Source organism: Neophocaena asiaeorientalis, unplaced genomic scaffold (genome assembly GCF_003031525.2).
Source record: "Neophocaena asiaeorientalis asiaeorientalis breed wild unplaced genomic scaffold, Neophocaena_asiaeorientalis_V1.1 scaffold177, whole genome shotgun sequence".
NCBI classification, from domain to species: Eukaryota; Metazoa; Chordata; class Mammalia; order Artiodactyla; family Phocoenidae; genus Neophocaena; species Neophocaena asiaeorientalis.
The window spans coordinates 4068435-4084691 of record NW_020172779.1 but is presented as its reverse complement, the minus strand read 5'-3'; the positions used below and the strand labels follow the sequence as shown (position 1 = coordinate 4084691).

The 16257-nt window shown below is 45.4% G+C and overlaps 1 protein-coding gene across 2 annotated transcripts in view; it reads left to right on the top strand.

The window, feature by feature from the left end:
• Nucleotides 1–6513: 6513 nt before the first annotated feature.
• The window catches only part of SAMD12 (sterile alpha motif domain containing 12), a 414016-nt gene continuing 404272 nt past the window's right edge, over nucleotides 6514–16257 (top strand). Inside the window, exon 1 of one of the 2 annotated variants that reach the window (XM_024741284.1) lies at nucleotides 6514–6664. In XM_024741284.1, the coding sequence (XP_024597052.1) occupies nucleotides 6652–6664 (13 nt within the window). In that variant the 5' untranslated portion in view covers nucleotides 6514–6651. Of the gene's footprint in view, nucleotides 6665–6907; nucleotides 7074–16257 lie in introns of those variants that run through there. The other variant, XM_024741283.1, reaches the window with a different exon arrangement.

Below are 16257 nucleotides of genomic sequence, written 5' to 3'. Positions count from 1 at the left end.
CAGGGTTATTGTGAAGACAAAACGAGCTATTCCGTTGAAAATGCTTAGCACAAAGCCTGACACAAGGCAAGCAGTAACTTTAGCTCATTATATAAAAATGTTATCTCACTACTTAGGATGCTTGCTATTTGCCAAGCACTGTTGTAGGTACTGGAGAGATGAACCACAAGATACTATTTAAGCCTTGTATTCACTAAACACTTATTCGAAGAATCTTACTTATGCTATCTCTTATGGTGATTTAAAATATGTCCACAAATTCTTAGACGCTCCCTTCAAAACGCAGAGCCTAATTCCCCTCCCCTTGAGCGTTGGCTAGACTAAGTGGCTCTAGACTAAGTGGCTCACTTCTAACAAGTAGAATAGGCAGAAGTGATGACATATGATTTCCGAGATGAGGTCACAGAAGACATGTGGTTTCCTCCTTGGATCACTCTCTCTGGGGGAAGCCACCATCACTTTGTGAGGACAATCCAGTAGTCCCATGAAGAGGTGCTTGCTGCAAGGTACTGAGGTCTCCTACCAACAGCCAGCAATAACTTGCCAGGTGTGTGAGGAGCCACCACAGCAGTGGATCCTCCAGCCCCAGTCAAGCCTTCAGATGATTGCAGCCCTGGCCAGCATCTTGACTGCAACCTCATGAGAGACCTCGAGCTAGAATCACCTGGCTAAGCTGCTCTCAGATTCTCTGAACCACAGAAATTGGGTGAGATAATGTTTATTATTTTAAGCCATGAACATCGGAGTGAATATTAGAAAGATAGATAACTTATCCTCAAAAAGCCCTGAAAGGGATATATTGTTATCCATTTCATAGATAAGGAAACCAAGGTGGAGATGTTACTTTGCTCAGTTCACCCAGCTGGTTGTGGTGAGAGGCAGATTTCAACTAAGATCTATAGGTTTCTAGGGTCCAGGGTACTTCTACTCCATCACTGTGTCTCCAAAGACAGTCAATGAAACATACAGCACACATAAGGGAGCCCTATAAGGAAACAGGGCCTTGGGGAGGCTTTGCGGTTAGGTTTGCTTTTTTGCCTGAGACCAGCCCAGGGGATGAGAACAAGGACCCCCAAGGGTCCATAAAAGGGTTGTATGAGGAAGGCAGAGATTGCCTTAACAAATATAGTCTGCATCAATTAAGACACCTTAACAGATACTATCCATTAGCATTTAGACCTGTGGGGCAAAAGTTTGCAGATAGTTTCCCCCCCGCTCCCGTAAAATTCACATTTTCAGCTTTGGGGATTCTTGAATGAAACCAGACCTCACAGAAATACCTTTCAAAGACCAAATTCTTCTCTAACAGTTACCATGGGCTGGAAAAAGCAAGTAGAAGGCAAAGCCTGAGTCTGCACTATGCTAATGCTGGCCTTATCTCACAAGGCACATCTTGGGTCCTGCGTTCTTTCTCTCCCAGGTGCAATCTAAATCATCGCCCTATGTCCCATTTTTCTTTAACTTCTTTGAGTTTGGCAGACATTAAGGCTGAGCCCTAGATCATGCCTGCAGGTTCATGAGGACAGTAATCTGTCATCAGCGCCTGCAGTGCCTTTTATTGGTCTCTGACTGCATGAATTCCCCCGACTCTTACTTTCTGACAACGGATAGACTTTTCTCATCTCTAACCACAAAGGCTCAACCCCATTCTTTCCTCCTGCAACAACACAATATGCTATATTTTCTGCCTCTGGGAAAATAAGAAAAGCATACAAAGAAAAGGCTGCAGAAGTTTTATCCATGTTACTTGCCCACCGTTCAAGAAGAGGCACGTGGAGTGGTTCCTTTGGGTCCACACCTGATATCAGTGTATCCAGCTCCAAGTTTTGACCTTGGTCCGCACTCTGCAAAACTGAATATGGTGGAAACACAATATGTGAAAAATTAGAAAGGTGGGATTGTATAGTGGTTAAGCACATGGCCTGCAAAGCCAGAATGCTGGGGTGTTTTTAAAGCACTTAGACGGATTTCTGGCAAATCATAACCACTCCATTAGTGTTTGATTCATATAGGTAAGTTAAATCTATTGAACAAACTCCCATTTCTTTAGAAAACTGCCTCTATTCTAAGATGGAGCTTTAGTTCTCTCATTTAATCCCCACAAAACCAAACAGTATATTAAGATATTAGAGTTCAGCACTGTCTATCCATCGCCCCATTCACAATTAGGAATTTGATTGTTATTTTAAAGGAAGAATACTTTAAATATATGGACATTTGCTTAAAGACTTTCCTAATAGTGTTTTCTTTACGTTTTCCAATTTTGGTGTGCTAGGAAATTATTCTGTAGTACTGTATATATAAAAAATTACATGTCCTGGGCTTCCCTGGTGGCGCAGCGGTTGAGAGTCTGCCTGCTGATGCAGGGGACACGGGTTCGTGCCCCGGTCCGGGAAGATCCCACATGCCGTGGAGCGGCTGGGCCCGTGAGCCATGGCCGCTGAGCCTGCGCGTCCGGAGCCTGTGCTCCGCAACGGGAGATCCAAAAAAAAAAAAAAAAAAAAAAAAAAAAATTACATGTCCTATATTTCAAAGGCAATGTAAACCATTTTCAAGGGCAAAGTTGCCCACTTTTAATTTTTACTCTCCATTTTTACTGGAGAATCTAAGCTCTGACAGCGCTTTGTCAAGTTTAGCTGAACATTACATGTGGCTCTCTGGTAAATTAACTTCCCGTGCCCCACGCCTGAAATGCTTTATTCACCTGTGGCACATACAGCCACAGGGCTCCCAGGGTCATACTTTTCCACAACTGGCTGAAGACAGAACTGTGGAGCCAGCAACAGGTCTTTGGTAATAATCATTTCCACAAATGTACTGAACACTGTTCAAAGCCTTGCCTACATTTTCTCATTTTCTTCCCAGCATAGCTCAGGCCAGACTCAGGAGCCAGCCTCGATGACCCCTCCCATCTTTCTCACACCCACACAAAATGAAGATTCATTGTGATGACTCTGGAGTATAAGAACACTGCTTATACAACTCCACTATTCCAGGAGGCAAATAGGACCTAGATTCCTTAAAATTATATCCTTAGTACTCAGTGAATTGGTTAAACCTGCTCTATTTCTAGCACCTTCCCCCTGTCATTTTGCCACCAGCAAAATGCCCTCACTGCTTATTAGAGCACCCCTCTGTACTCAGAAACACACACATGCAGATACACAATGGCTGGCACCCAATCGGGATTGTGTCCCACTTCTCCCTCCTTCTTAAGAACAATGGCTAAATTGACCTCTTTGCAAAGTCTGGGTCCTAATGTCTTCTTTGGTAGTGGTTCTACCAAATCTGTGACACCACAGATTGCTGGATCCTAAACCCCTAAGTTTCTGATTCAGTACGTCTGGGTTGAAGCCCAAGAATTTTAATTAACCAGCTCCCAGGTGATGGTCATGTGCTGGGTTCAGCACCCAGCCCTTGAGAACAACTGCTCTAGTTTATAAAAGATGGTAGAAGATTCCAGTCTGCTGTGGGTTGAATTGTGTCCCCCAGATAGATATGTTGGATTCCTAACCCCAGATACTTGTGAATGTGACCTTATTTGGAAATGGGGTTTTTGTAGATGTAATCAAATTAAGGTGAAATCATACTGGATCAGGGTTGGCCCTAAATCCAATGACTGGTGTCCTCACAGGAGAGATTTAGGGACAGAGACATACTCATGAGGAAGACCACCATGTGATGATGTTGGCAGAGATGGCAATGATGTAGCTGCAAGCCAAGGAACCCCAAGGATTGCTAGCAACTTAGACTAGAAGCTAGGAAGAGGCAAAAGAGGATGCTTCCCTACAGCCTTCATTGGAAGCATGGCCCTACCAACACCCGGATTTCAGAATTCTAGCCTCTAGGACTGTGAAAGAGTAGATTTCCATTGTTTTCAGCCACCCATCTTACAGAACTTCGCGACAGCAGCCACAGGAGGCTAATACACAGTCATTGTAAAGACTGAGGAGTTAACCCAATTCTTCATCCTTCCCCGCATTTGCATCCTTGCCATGGCTTCTTCATGGCCAGAGTATATTTCCTCACACCCCAACTTTGAGGTTGGCCATGTGACTTGCTTTGACAAATGACATGGGGGAAGAAGCGACCGTGCCCCAGTTCAGAGCCAGGCCTTAAAAAGCCTTGCACACTTCCTTTTGTCCTCTTGCTCCTCTGCCATTGCTAGGAGAATGGCTACCTCCTTCAGCCTGGGGCAGAGTTCCCCCAACCTACCCACACACCAGCAGTGAGGAACAAAGCTGCCCCAGCCTCTTTGACTTAAAGCTAAGCCATCAAACCAAGCTGAGCTGTGTCTAGAGCAACAGAAATCTTCCCCCAACCCACCCCTGTCCTCGCCAAAAGAGCCTTGGTCTGGACGAGTTGTGGACACTGTTTGGCCACGGTGTGATCTGGGCAAACCCTTCAACTTTTCTGCCTTAACTGTGAAATGAGGGGGCTTAGATTAACTTGTCTCTAGGTCATTTTTGAATTGATGAAAATACCTACTTCGAAGAGTATGAAACATTAAAACAAACAAAAGTGAAATACGAACTTGCAGTTTCATGGGGGAAAATGGAGACCTAATCATCATTAGGTAGCTTATTCACACACTCCTTCAGCCAGGCATTATTTATAAACACATAATATATGTATTAAATATTTATTATGTGCCAGACAGTGCTGGTGGCTGGAACATCAAAGGTGAGCAGTACCAGAGTCCAGCCCTGACCTCATGGAACCAGTGGAGGCACGGACGTTACTTAAATACAGCAGAGAGAGTAGAGAGGAAGCCCACACTCAAGAAGATGCAACAAGACTCAGTGACAGGTTAACAGAGCAGGAAACAGAGAGGAATGCCCAGTATGCCCCCTCTTTCCTTCTTACCCAGGCATTTTGGTCTCTATCCCTTTAACAAGATTGTGCAATGGAAGCTACAGATTAGAATCTCCTGAAGTACTTGAAAAAAGAAAAAACAGTGCTGGGGATGGGAGCCCTACCTCCAGAGATTCTGATGCACTTGGTCAGCGTTGGTATTATTAATGTTATCATTATTTTAACTTATTTCGCCCATGGCAAGCGTGTCTCACTGAACAGGACTCTCTCTACTGTACCAAGGATGGAAGGCTTGTGTTTGAACTGCGTACAGCTCCATGAACTCAGAGTTAAAGTATCACCAAGGGCATTTACTGGTTACAGGTATTTTTAAAAGTACCCAGACACGGCCATGTTACCCAATAGGAGGACTAAGCACATACCTAGTGACCACAAAAACAGGTGTGCACATATGCGCTCAGAAACAAAATTGTTCAGTGTTTAAAAAAAAAAATTATCACCAAGAGGGACAAAGAAAATCTAAGTAGTCATCGTGACAGGAAGAATCGAATCCTTGTATTTCCTTGGAGTTATTTTCCAGAGTAATTTCTTTAAAAATTAAACATGGGGTAGGGGCAGAAGAGCAGGGGGCTGGGTGGACCACATGAAATTCTGAGCTCCAGGCCTTTACAAATCTTACTGGAGTCCTGAGTCTGATCTGTTCCCAAGGCCATTCCCTCACCTCTACCAGCGATAATTGCATCTGAATTTCCACACACGGGAAAAAAAGTCTGGGAACTTCATTCTTATCAGTATTTACCAGCTCTGGAATTCTACTGCCTTCAGCGTGATTCTTTTTCCTGTCTGCTTATAGCACTCCCAGTACCTGGAGTTAGGACAGAAGTTCGTAAGTTGAAAGAACACTCTCAGATGCTGTTAATTATTAGGCCCTATCGCTGACCGCCAAGGGGCTCCCAGACCAGTCAAGCTGAAAGCCTCCTGTCTTGGAAGTCACACAGGTTTCCATCATCTGACATCCTCAGGTGGAATCCTGGTTCCCAGATTTTGTTTCTAATAACCCCTTAGGGGTGATACCTATTCGGGTTTTTTAGGCCATCCCCCATGCCTACGCGAAGTGTTTAGCCACCTGAATCACCTAGAGGATCAGAATACAGCTGTATCACCTCGCAAGATTCTCCCTAACCCACTTCCCAGGTCTCAGAGGAACAAGTTTCAACCGCACCCTGTGCAGCGGCTCTCTGGCCCAGGCGGAAAAACAGAGCCAGCCAGCGGCTCTGCTCCCCTCACTAACTGGGTGGCCAAGGAGGCCAGAGACAAGCCTAGAAGGTCACACCACAAACCCCGCCGCCTCCTGCCTCCCGCACGAGCCCTGCCAGGTGCTTACCCACTTCTAATGAACAGGGAAGAGCTCAATCACGGGTCTCTGCTCCCGGCGCGAAACGAAATCCAGCGCACGGCATCTTGGGAAATGTAGTCCTCGCTACCTCCCAGGGTCCCCGGGTGTACTCATGAGACCCCCCGCCCCGCCAAGAGGGATTTCTCTGCCTGGGCCCGATGAAGCCGGCGATGCCATCCCCGTGTGGAGGCGGGGCCGTGCCCTTCTCAGGACTCGGGGTGCTCTCCCTGGTCTGAGGAAAGAGATGGAACTACAATTCCCAGGCTGCTCTGCGCCGAGCCGGGAGCCGCCAGCCTCGCTTTGCGTGACCGCGGCAGGTTGGTCCTGGAGCAGATGAGCGCAGAATATTTAGGCGAAAGCGCGAGGAGGGAGGGGAGCGCGGGGCAGGAGGAGTATCTCGGCCCAGAAAATTATGCATGCGTTAGGGAAGCTCTGAGAGAATGGCTGTGGAAGGTAAGGGACGCTTGGGCATTTTAAGCCCCCTCTTAACCCGCGCACCCCGATACACACATCCCCGATGAAGCTTGGGGAAGCTTGGGGAGGAGAGGAAAGTGGGTGGTGGCAAGCGGGCCCTTTCCTCTTACACCTCTTGGCACTCACCTGAGCCACGGAGAGCCAGTAGGTGCTTTATTCAGTTACTTTGGAAAGACAGGTAGATGCGCAGCACTTTCGGGTTGGAGGAGAAGAGTGTCCCTAATGCGAAATGATGTGCTGGATATGGGGGAAAAGCCTGAGAGAGCGCTTGGAGGTCTCAGCCCCGAGGTGCCCTTTTCGCTGCCGCATCCCGCCAGGGCCGGCTCGGTGACCTCGAGGTTGAGGATGCTCACTTTGGCCTCCACACATGGGAGAAGACCCTCGCCAGGTGCGTCATCGGGAAGCACGGACTGCTGTTGGGTCGAGGGCCCCTCGTCATGTGTACGCAGCAGAGATAGCAGCAGATGTACCCAGAGGGTGGAGGTGTCCCTACACCTGTCTCTTTATACAACCCTCCCGAGGTTAGCAAAGTTTATAGAAACGAAATGGAATCAGCCAGGAATAAGGACAGCCAGCCTCTTCCATTGGGGTGAATTCTTTTCTTTGAAGCCCACCTTCTACTTTCCTCCTATAATTTTGGCCTTTGGCTTTGCAGTTTGGGCTCTATGATGTTGCCACCTTTGAACTGACTGGTTGAAAGCAGGGACAGGCGGTTTGTGTGGGATCCCAAGTTTTCATTTCAGATGCTCTCACCTCGGAAGACTGGCTTTCTTGTTGAGGGTGGTTTCTGGGGAAAAATATGTGGGCCAGACGTGTTTGTGATGTCAAACGAGCAGTCACACTGTGCCTGAATGATAAATTGAAATGATCATGGGACTAAAGGGGAGGGTAAGTTCATTTACAGAATTATGGCTTGTGAGTGTGGCTCAGGTCAGAGGGGAAGTTGGTGTTGGAAAAAGAGGGCATGCCTGCCAGCTGCAGCAGACTCCTTGCCAAGGGGAAGTGAGCCTGTTCCTTGGAGGCTGAAAGCAAGAAGGAACCACAAGGGTTTGCTGGCGTCCCTCTCCCCTACCCGCCCCAGGTGAGAGCAACTGAACTAATCTGACTCTTGCTCTCTTTGTAATTACTTAACAACTTGAAGTGGCAATAACCCAGCTCTTGTGGTCAGCACCCATTAACTCAGGAAACTGTCTCAGGTTCAGAGATCCCCAGCTGGGCACTTCTATCCACCTATCTACCTACCTTTACTGTTCTTATATATTTGGCTTTTAAATTTATACATATATATATATATATATATATAAATCTATATACACCTATATAAATCTCATATATATGGCTTTGAAAAAACAAATAACCAAAGTTTTCTGTGCAAATGTAATAATAGGGTGAGAATCTGGCTTTTTGCATTGTTACGGTTGATGGTAACTGAGACAAGACTTTAGATGAAAAAAACAAAAAACACAAGATAAAGTTTATTCTGAGCTTGAGGCTAAGGGCAAGTTGTTGACCTACTGGCACCTCTCTACCTCACCCCTCAGATGACATTATCTCTTCTCTTCCTCACTTTTCTGTGTCCTCAAGTGAAGGGCACTCCCACTGGGTGCCAGTCCATGATGTACTTGAAAGCAATTTCCTGCTCGCTGGAAGAAGTATAGAATTAGTCATATATCTTGTCTGAAGGGTTATTATACCAGCGAAGCCAGACCTTATGAAAACAAAGGCTTTGAAAGGAAGTATGCCTGGACTGTGGAGAGCTTATTTTATTTTCTATTGACTTGTTTGGTTAAAGTGCCTGTCTAGTAAACAGGAGATCCTGAGTTTGAATCACAATGAGGCCTCAACTTGAAGAATAAAGGGAATATTTTAAACTTTGACTGCAAATATTCCTATCTCTGGTCTTTACAAAGGCAGCTTTCTTGGTTTGAACTTGGCCCTCCCTAGCTACTCTCGTTTGGTCTTTCAAGGCTCAGGGAAAACTTCACCTCCTCTGGGAACCTGTCTCAACCCTCCCTTCCCTCTGCCTTCTGAGTGCTCTGCCCAGTCTGTGGGAGGTGCCTCCTGCATTGTCTCCTCAGCACCTGTGCTTACATTTTTTTTTTTTTGTGGTACGCAGGCCTCTCACTGTTGTGGCCTCTCCCGTTGTGGAGCACAGGCTCCGGACGCGCAGGCTCCGGACGCGCAGGCTCAGCAGCCATGGCTCACGGGCCCAGCCGCTCTGCGGCATGTGGGATCTTCCCAGACCGGGGCACGAACCCGTGTCCCCTGCATCGGCAGGCGGACTCTCAACCACTGCACCACCAGGGAAGCCCCTGTGCTTACATTTAACACTTGCCGTACTTAATGTCTCTCACTAGACTCTAAGACTACAGCCCCTGGGGAGTGGGGACCATGTACTCTTTGAATTTATACTCCCAGGCAATAGTACACTACCTGACCCGTGATAGGTACTCAATAAATGCTCATGAAATGCATGGGAAGTAAATCCATGGAGCTTTTGTAACTGACTCCATACGGGGGCATGGGGCTTCCTTAGGAGCCCAAATGCCATAAAATAAGGAACTTTTGAGAGGATTGAAGGCAGTGGCTCTCACCTGAGGAGGGACATTGTCCTCCTAGGGCATGTTTGAGATATGCAGGGGCTGGTATTGATATTTTATGCCCATGGGCCAAGGATGTCCTAAGTGTCCTATAGTGCATGGCTGTCTCATACAAATTTCCCAACCCAAAACCAAGGAACAACCAGTTTCCCCAAGCTCACTGAGAAACACTGATTTAGAGAATAAGGAATATTGCCAGAGGAAATGGAATAGGAAATATAATACATGTTACTTAACATCTAAGATTTAGTTTCTGCATCTGGAAAAAATGGGCACCCTACTGTTTAGGTCCCACTAAAGTTGTGAAGATTAAATAAAGGAAAGGGCTTATTAAGAGTGGCTAGGACATGGATTCTCAGTAAATATTACTTGCACTCCCTCCCATACTTCTGTAAAAAAAAAGTGGTACTGTTTGGAACCTGTTTTGTATCCTGAACTTTCACTTATTCATGCCAGTCTTTGTAATTAGTAGCAAATTAGAAGTTTTTTTTGTTTTTTTTTGTTTTTCTTACAATGTGTAACCTGTTTTCTTAAGTAAGCTTGAACTTGTAAAAGTGTTAAGAGCAAGTAGGGGGCTCATTCATTTTGCTAAACTTGTAACTTGGAGTTTAAGATGAAAAAAGAGGGCTCATTCACTTTACTAAACTTGTAGCTTGGAGTTATTTTATGGCTACCCTGGGTTAGGCTTTCTTTGAATTAATTACAGCATCCTATGTCTACTCCCTAATCTGGTTGTGACCCAAGCCTTACATTTATGGGCAGCTTAAAGCTGTGCTTTCCAGCCACAGACCACGTTATGGTCTGCATTCCGATTGGGATTGTATTGGCATCCATTGTCTTAAAAAAAGATTATAAGAAATTACTCCAAATAGCTGGAGAACTAGGACCTCTAGAAAGGAGGTAGCCTGTAGAAACCGAGAGTAATCCCTTCTCCATGGACAGATTGCATAGACAGTTGTCTTCATCGAGGCACTGTTTTCTAATATTAATGGGTTGAAGGGAGAGGAAAAAAGTGGATCCATCAGGCATAGTACCGTATTCACCTCTGTATTCCAAGATTGGTGTCTAGCACTTATTTGGACCTCAGTAATTGTTTCATGAGTGAAGTATAAATGCCCCAGAGCAAGAGAAGGCTTTTCCTATTCCTGGGCCACATTTCGTCTCCTCCTTGCTTCATCCTCAGCTGTATAAGAAAATGGAGTGGATAAATTTTGTACATAGTGTTTCTATTCCAGGTCTAATAGAATAATAGCTCCTCTTCCATGGCAGAAAGACGAGTCCCAATATTCACCACCCTCCAAAAAGATTTCCAGTTGTAGGCTATGTGCTCTGAATGACATTGGGCTGAGGGATCCACATTTTACATCCGAAGTGAACAAACTGACTCATCACATGGCCCCTGATTAGTCATTCAGTGCTCAGGTTCTATAGTTTTTCTCCTGTAAAAGAGTAACGAAACTTCCCATCACCAGAATATTGTAAGGATAAGTAATCATAGCAGCGGCTGGGGAAAAAAGGGAAAACAAGATACCTCGGAACCTCGTGGCAAAGAGAAGCAATCGTAAATGATGACTTTGTACCCTGCTGGCATTCGGAACTGAGTCACAATCACAGAGGGGGATCAAGATGTCATCTTGATTACAAGGGTGCAGGGGTTATTCTTCCTGACTTTGGGCCGGATGGTAAAGTGGGTTTGCTACTACTGCACCCCAGCAGCGAGTTTACCCCTCACAGGACCGCCTGCCTCTGTAACACGGGCAGCCTGGACAGCAGAGAGAAGATGGGCTCCTGCCGCAGGCATCTGGGACCCAGAGGGAGAGAGCCCCCAACTCCGGATGCATTGTTCCTTTTCACAGGCTTTCACGTCACCACTTGTCTTCTCCTCGCCAGAGGAGAGCCCATAGAGGGCGGAGAGGGACCAGCAGTGCCATTCTCTTGGATTGCCCCTGTGCCACGGCAAGTAAGGAGGACAGTGGCTCTCCTGGTACTAGCCTGCCTCCAGTTTTTTCTAACTGCGTTTCCACGTTGAGAACAAGGTTTACGTGCAGTTCTGCTTGGTGGTGCTTTCTGAGGGCAGGCACGGTGCCTTACGCCTGGCCCATGGTAGACTCCATGTGAGGTTTGTTAAACAAACGAATCAGTGAATGAATGGCAGACTGAATGAATGAATGGGTAGGCTAATGAGTGCATCTGATTTCTGTGGTAGCCCCTATACACGCCCCCCAAGGAGAACTCCCAGCTGCGTTCACTTGCAGAGTGCTTGTTGTAAAAGCGCGACTGTCAACACGCTTCCCTCTCAGCTCCGTGCAGCATCCCGGTGTTAGTGTTCAACTACCTGCTACTCGACTCTCTTTCATTTCACTTTTCACCAAGGGTCTTTTATTCTTTTTTTCTAATATTTATTTTGTTCCCTAGCCCACAAGATCTGACTGTCCTGCAGCAGCAGCTTGTATTCATCACTCTGTCTTAGGACGTGAGAGTGGTGAACATGAAGGCTTCGCTGAAAACTCCCGTCCAGTGACTGTGCGTGAGGGCAAGGTGGGGTCCCAAGCCCTGCTTCTGCACTTGCTGCGGCAGGAGTTCCTGCCACTCCCGGCTCTTCTCCGTGACCTCTAACTGGTTCAGACAGGGCTTCAGTCTAATCCTGCTGTTACCTGGCCACGCCCTTGCGCCCACCCTTCTTTCTTGTCTGTCTTGCTGTGCTCTTTGGCCAGAAGGAACTAGGGCTGGTGCTAACACGGGTGAGGTGGTGTAGAACCTCTGGCGGTGTAGCTGTGATCCGTAATGCTGTGGGACACATCCCGGCAAGGACAGCCTGGGATCTGAAACCTGTGCCTGAACTCTGGGGACTGAGCGTCAGACGTTGTGCGTTTAATGAAGAAAATTGCAAACTCCCTTTTCCTGGCATTCAGGCAGGTTTTGCATTTGCTGTTGATAAGCAGGAGAGTTCCTTGCCTGTGTGCAAGGAACTCTACTAGATTTGGGGGGGCCACTAAGAAGGAAGCTTAGCCGTCCCCCGCCTCCCCTTGGCTGGAGACAGAGATTCAGATTAGGCTGCATGATATAAGTGCTAAATAAAAGTACAAGCAGCATAACGTGGGCGGTCGGAGAACAAATGGAGCATTTGGTTCTGATCTGGACAGGATGGGATGGCCCAACCAAGGGGATAGCATTTGAGTGAGCTGTTGAGTATAATACTGATGGGTAGGGAATGGGGGAAGGGCGTGGAACAGAGGGCTGTATGTGGAATGTGTGCTACACCCCCAGGTCCTGGTGTTGTGGTTGTTTAGCCCTCCATGGGCAGGAACGTTAATGAGGATGCTCCTCTCACGTCTGGTACGTTCCTTTCCCTGTGGGCTCGATTATCTGCTTGGCCAGACCTCCAGCACTCCCTGCAGCCCCGCTGGATCTTGCCCATGGTCCTTTTGTAGCTACAAGAGCAAGCAAGGAAGGCTGCTCTCCTGTAAATCAAACTGATTCTTCCCCAGTTTTCTGATATGGATGTAGCAGCTCAGAGCTGGCTCATGAGAGCAAACTTGGCTATATTTAGTCTGATTTTTCTAACGCGTGGGTGCAAGAACCTGCTCTTATAGCTCGCCTCCCGAGGGAAGAGCACACAGGGGTGGCATTTGTCAGGTGACAGGGGTGGCCACCCCACGGCCTTCTTTCTGCAGCCTTTTTCCAAGGGCACCTGGGGCTGGGAGGAGCCAGCTGGCAAGTTCAATTCCTTTGCTTCTCAGCTGCCCTTGATGCTCTAGAAGGTGTTTGGTGCTGTTCTGTCCAGTAAATACCACGTCTTCAGGGATTGGATGTTTGTGGATTGGCCATAGGTACAGAATGACCTCAGGCCTGCTGGTGCCTCACCATGGGAGCTGTAGCACACACAGTGCTGTCTGTAAGTATACGAGCTCTGCAGGCAGATTGGGTGTGAGCCCCAGCCCTGCCAAGGGCCTGTGCTGTGGGCCTGAGCAGCTCTGAGACTTCCCTGCTCATCTGTCAGATGGGGATATTAGTAGTGATGACCTCTCAGGCGTGTTGAGAGGGTTCAGTCAGTATCAGAGCTCTTAGGACTTGGCTTGGTAGTTGCTCAATAAACACTAAGCAAATATTGGACAAGATGATGGTGATGCCGCTGTCTTTCCTTGTCTTCCTGCCACGTTTAAGAAAGCATCTAAGCCATTTTTATGGCCCTGTGGTAGTACAGTGTCTGGTATAATTGTAGTTGCTAAGAAAGGAATGGTATTCATTATGTAATTCCCTGAAGTTATGAGGTAGCAACGAAAAGTAAAAGTGATCATAATATGAGTGTATTTATTCATTAGAGACTCAACACTTAAATAATCTCTCCCCACCAAAAATTTACTTTCCACTTAACACCCACAATTTGGTAGGCTGGGCTCTCTTAGATGGTCTGATAATTGCCCAGTCATACAATGTGTATGTAAATTGACTGCAAAGAGAAATTTCAGGCCATGCAAAAGAGGAAAAAAATTCATGGACTCTTATGAAAGTGACATTGGAAAACTGATGGAATCACACAGCTGTGACCCAATTAAGATTTGGCTGAGTTAGGCTAGGTAACCATTAAAGAAGAGAAAATTGACCTAAGACACTGTTTTGGTAGGAACCAAAGAAAAATATTAGACCACCTAAGGATTAGGAGAAGTCTTTAGTGAAAAGTGATACCCTGAAATATAATACTTTGGGGAAAAAATGATCTTTATAAATGGGCTGTGAAAAGTCAAACATGAAATGAAAAATGTTTTGTCCTGCTGACATAAATCTTGTTGCAGGAATTATATAACAAACAATTGATTTTTTTTTTGTTTTTTGTTCTAAGAATTAACACACATTTACAACTATAAGTTTGGTTAAATGGGAGATAAACTCCATTTCTCCTTTCAAGATAAAGTATCATTCAGACTGTTTCACTATTAAGTTTTGAAAATTGAGTCCCTATTTCAAGATTTTTCTCCATGTTCTATATTAGTACTGTAAAAAAGTTTAAAAATCAGATTATTTAGGTATAATTTACATTCAGTAAAATTTACCTTTTGAAGTTCTTTGAGTTTTGGCAAATGTATACAATGTCTTCAGTCTTGTAACCACCAAGACAATCAAGTTCAGTTCCTACAGCCCAAAAAGTTTTCTTGTGCCCTTTAGTTACCCTTTACTCTATTCACAACCCCTGACACACACTGCTGAACTGTCTTTATACTTTTGCCTTTTCCAGAAGGTTATACAAATGATATCATGTACTATGTTGTCATCTGAGTCTGAGTTCTTTCATTTAGTGAAATGCATTTGGGAGTCATCCATGTTGTTGCATGTATCAATCATTCAGTCCTTTTAATTGGTGAGTAGTATTCCATTGGATGGATGTACCACAGTTTATTCACCAGTCATACATTTGGATTGTTTCCAGTTTGGGGTAATAATGAAGAAATCACTATCAATAGTTGCATGCAGGTTTTTGTGTGAACATATTTATTCCTCTTGTATAAATACCTAGGAGTGGAATTTTGGAGTCATAGTGCGTTTTAACGTATAAGAAACTGTCAACTTCTCTAAAGTTACTGTGTCTCACACGTATTTTCCTCAATTTGGATTTTTTTCTACTAATCCTCTGCTGATAATGAGGACCTCACAAGAATAAGAGAACGGGGACTAAGCAGGCGGTTGAATGGGATAAGAAGGAAACAGTTTTCCAGAAGTGGGTTCCTTGAGCTATGTTACAGAAGAGCACGCAAGTATAGCAATGGCAGACATACACCCTGGTTTCCACGTTAGTCCAGACTTCAAGGATGGATATAGCCTAGAAATACCACTGGTTTTGCATCCAAAAGAAAGCTGTTTAAATTCCCTTTTATAACGCACAGTAACAGGAATTTGCCATCAAGTTCTGGATATTGATTTTTTTTTTTTTTTGGTTATTGTAGCAAAACAGGTAAGGAAAGCAGCCTAGATGAGGGAGGGCTTACCTTTGGAGGAAATTTGGGTAAGAACATGAAGACCAAAAAGGGAAGACCATGTTTGAGAGGCCACGGAAACTGAGTTTAACTGGAGCAGGAAACACTTAACCTGTCCCTGGAAGGAATTGGTCTCGCCCACCAACGGGAGTCATCACAGGAGCCAAGGACTCCATTTTATGAAGCCTAAGAAAAGGTTAGTTGACCCAGTCTCTAGAGTGATTTAAACTTTGAGTATGGCAGCGGCCAAGCTTGTTTTGCAGCTGTGTGTGATTCTGATTGAGAGTTGGGTCATGAGCTCTCCCTTCATACATTGCAGGTAAACCAAGCACTGCTCCCAAAGACCACATTTTGCTCAGCCACAAATTGGGTAGAGGGCCTGATAACAGAATTGCTTCCAAACGCAAAACATGGTCTTGGAGGTATAATTTGGGTATGGACACATTAGGATTTCCCACTGGTCTCTGGGACCGTGGGATGGGATATTTGAATTTAGGATAGCTACAGAATTCTTATGATACATGGTTGCCTTAACCCTACACTACCCTGTTTGAGGTTGTAAAATATCAATATAGTGTTTTCGTGTTTTTCGTTTGAGAAGGTGCCTGTGCATTACATAGAGGTGAAAATATAATACTAACCTGGCTTCAGTAGATGTACTTTGCACTTGATTTTGTCTGGAGTTTGGTGTTAAGGGTCATCTAGGAAATTTAGGTAGGTATAGCACTGACTTACTGTAGGTTGGAAATAGAATGTCCTTCATTTTACATTCACAGGTATTTATCGAGCATCTAATATATGCCAGTCTCTAGCAGGGTTTGATTTATAGTCCTATAATATCGTGGATAAGCTTAGGAAAAGCAGGTGTTCAGAAGACAGATCTTCTTACGTAGTGTTTCCTTTAAGATTCTTCTGGGGCACTTGGATGGTACTTTTTAATAAGTCAGAAATGGGGCCTTGAACGTAACACATGGCCTGAGTCATTTTTTTTTTTTTTTTTTTT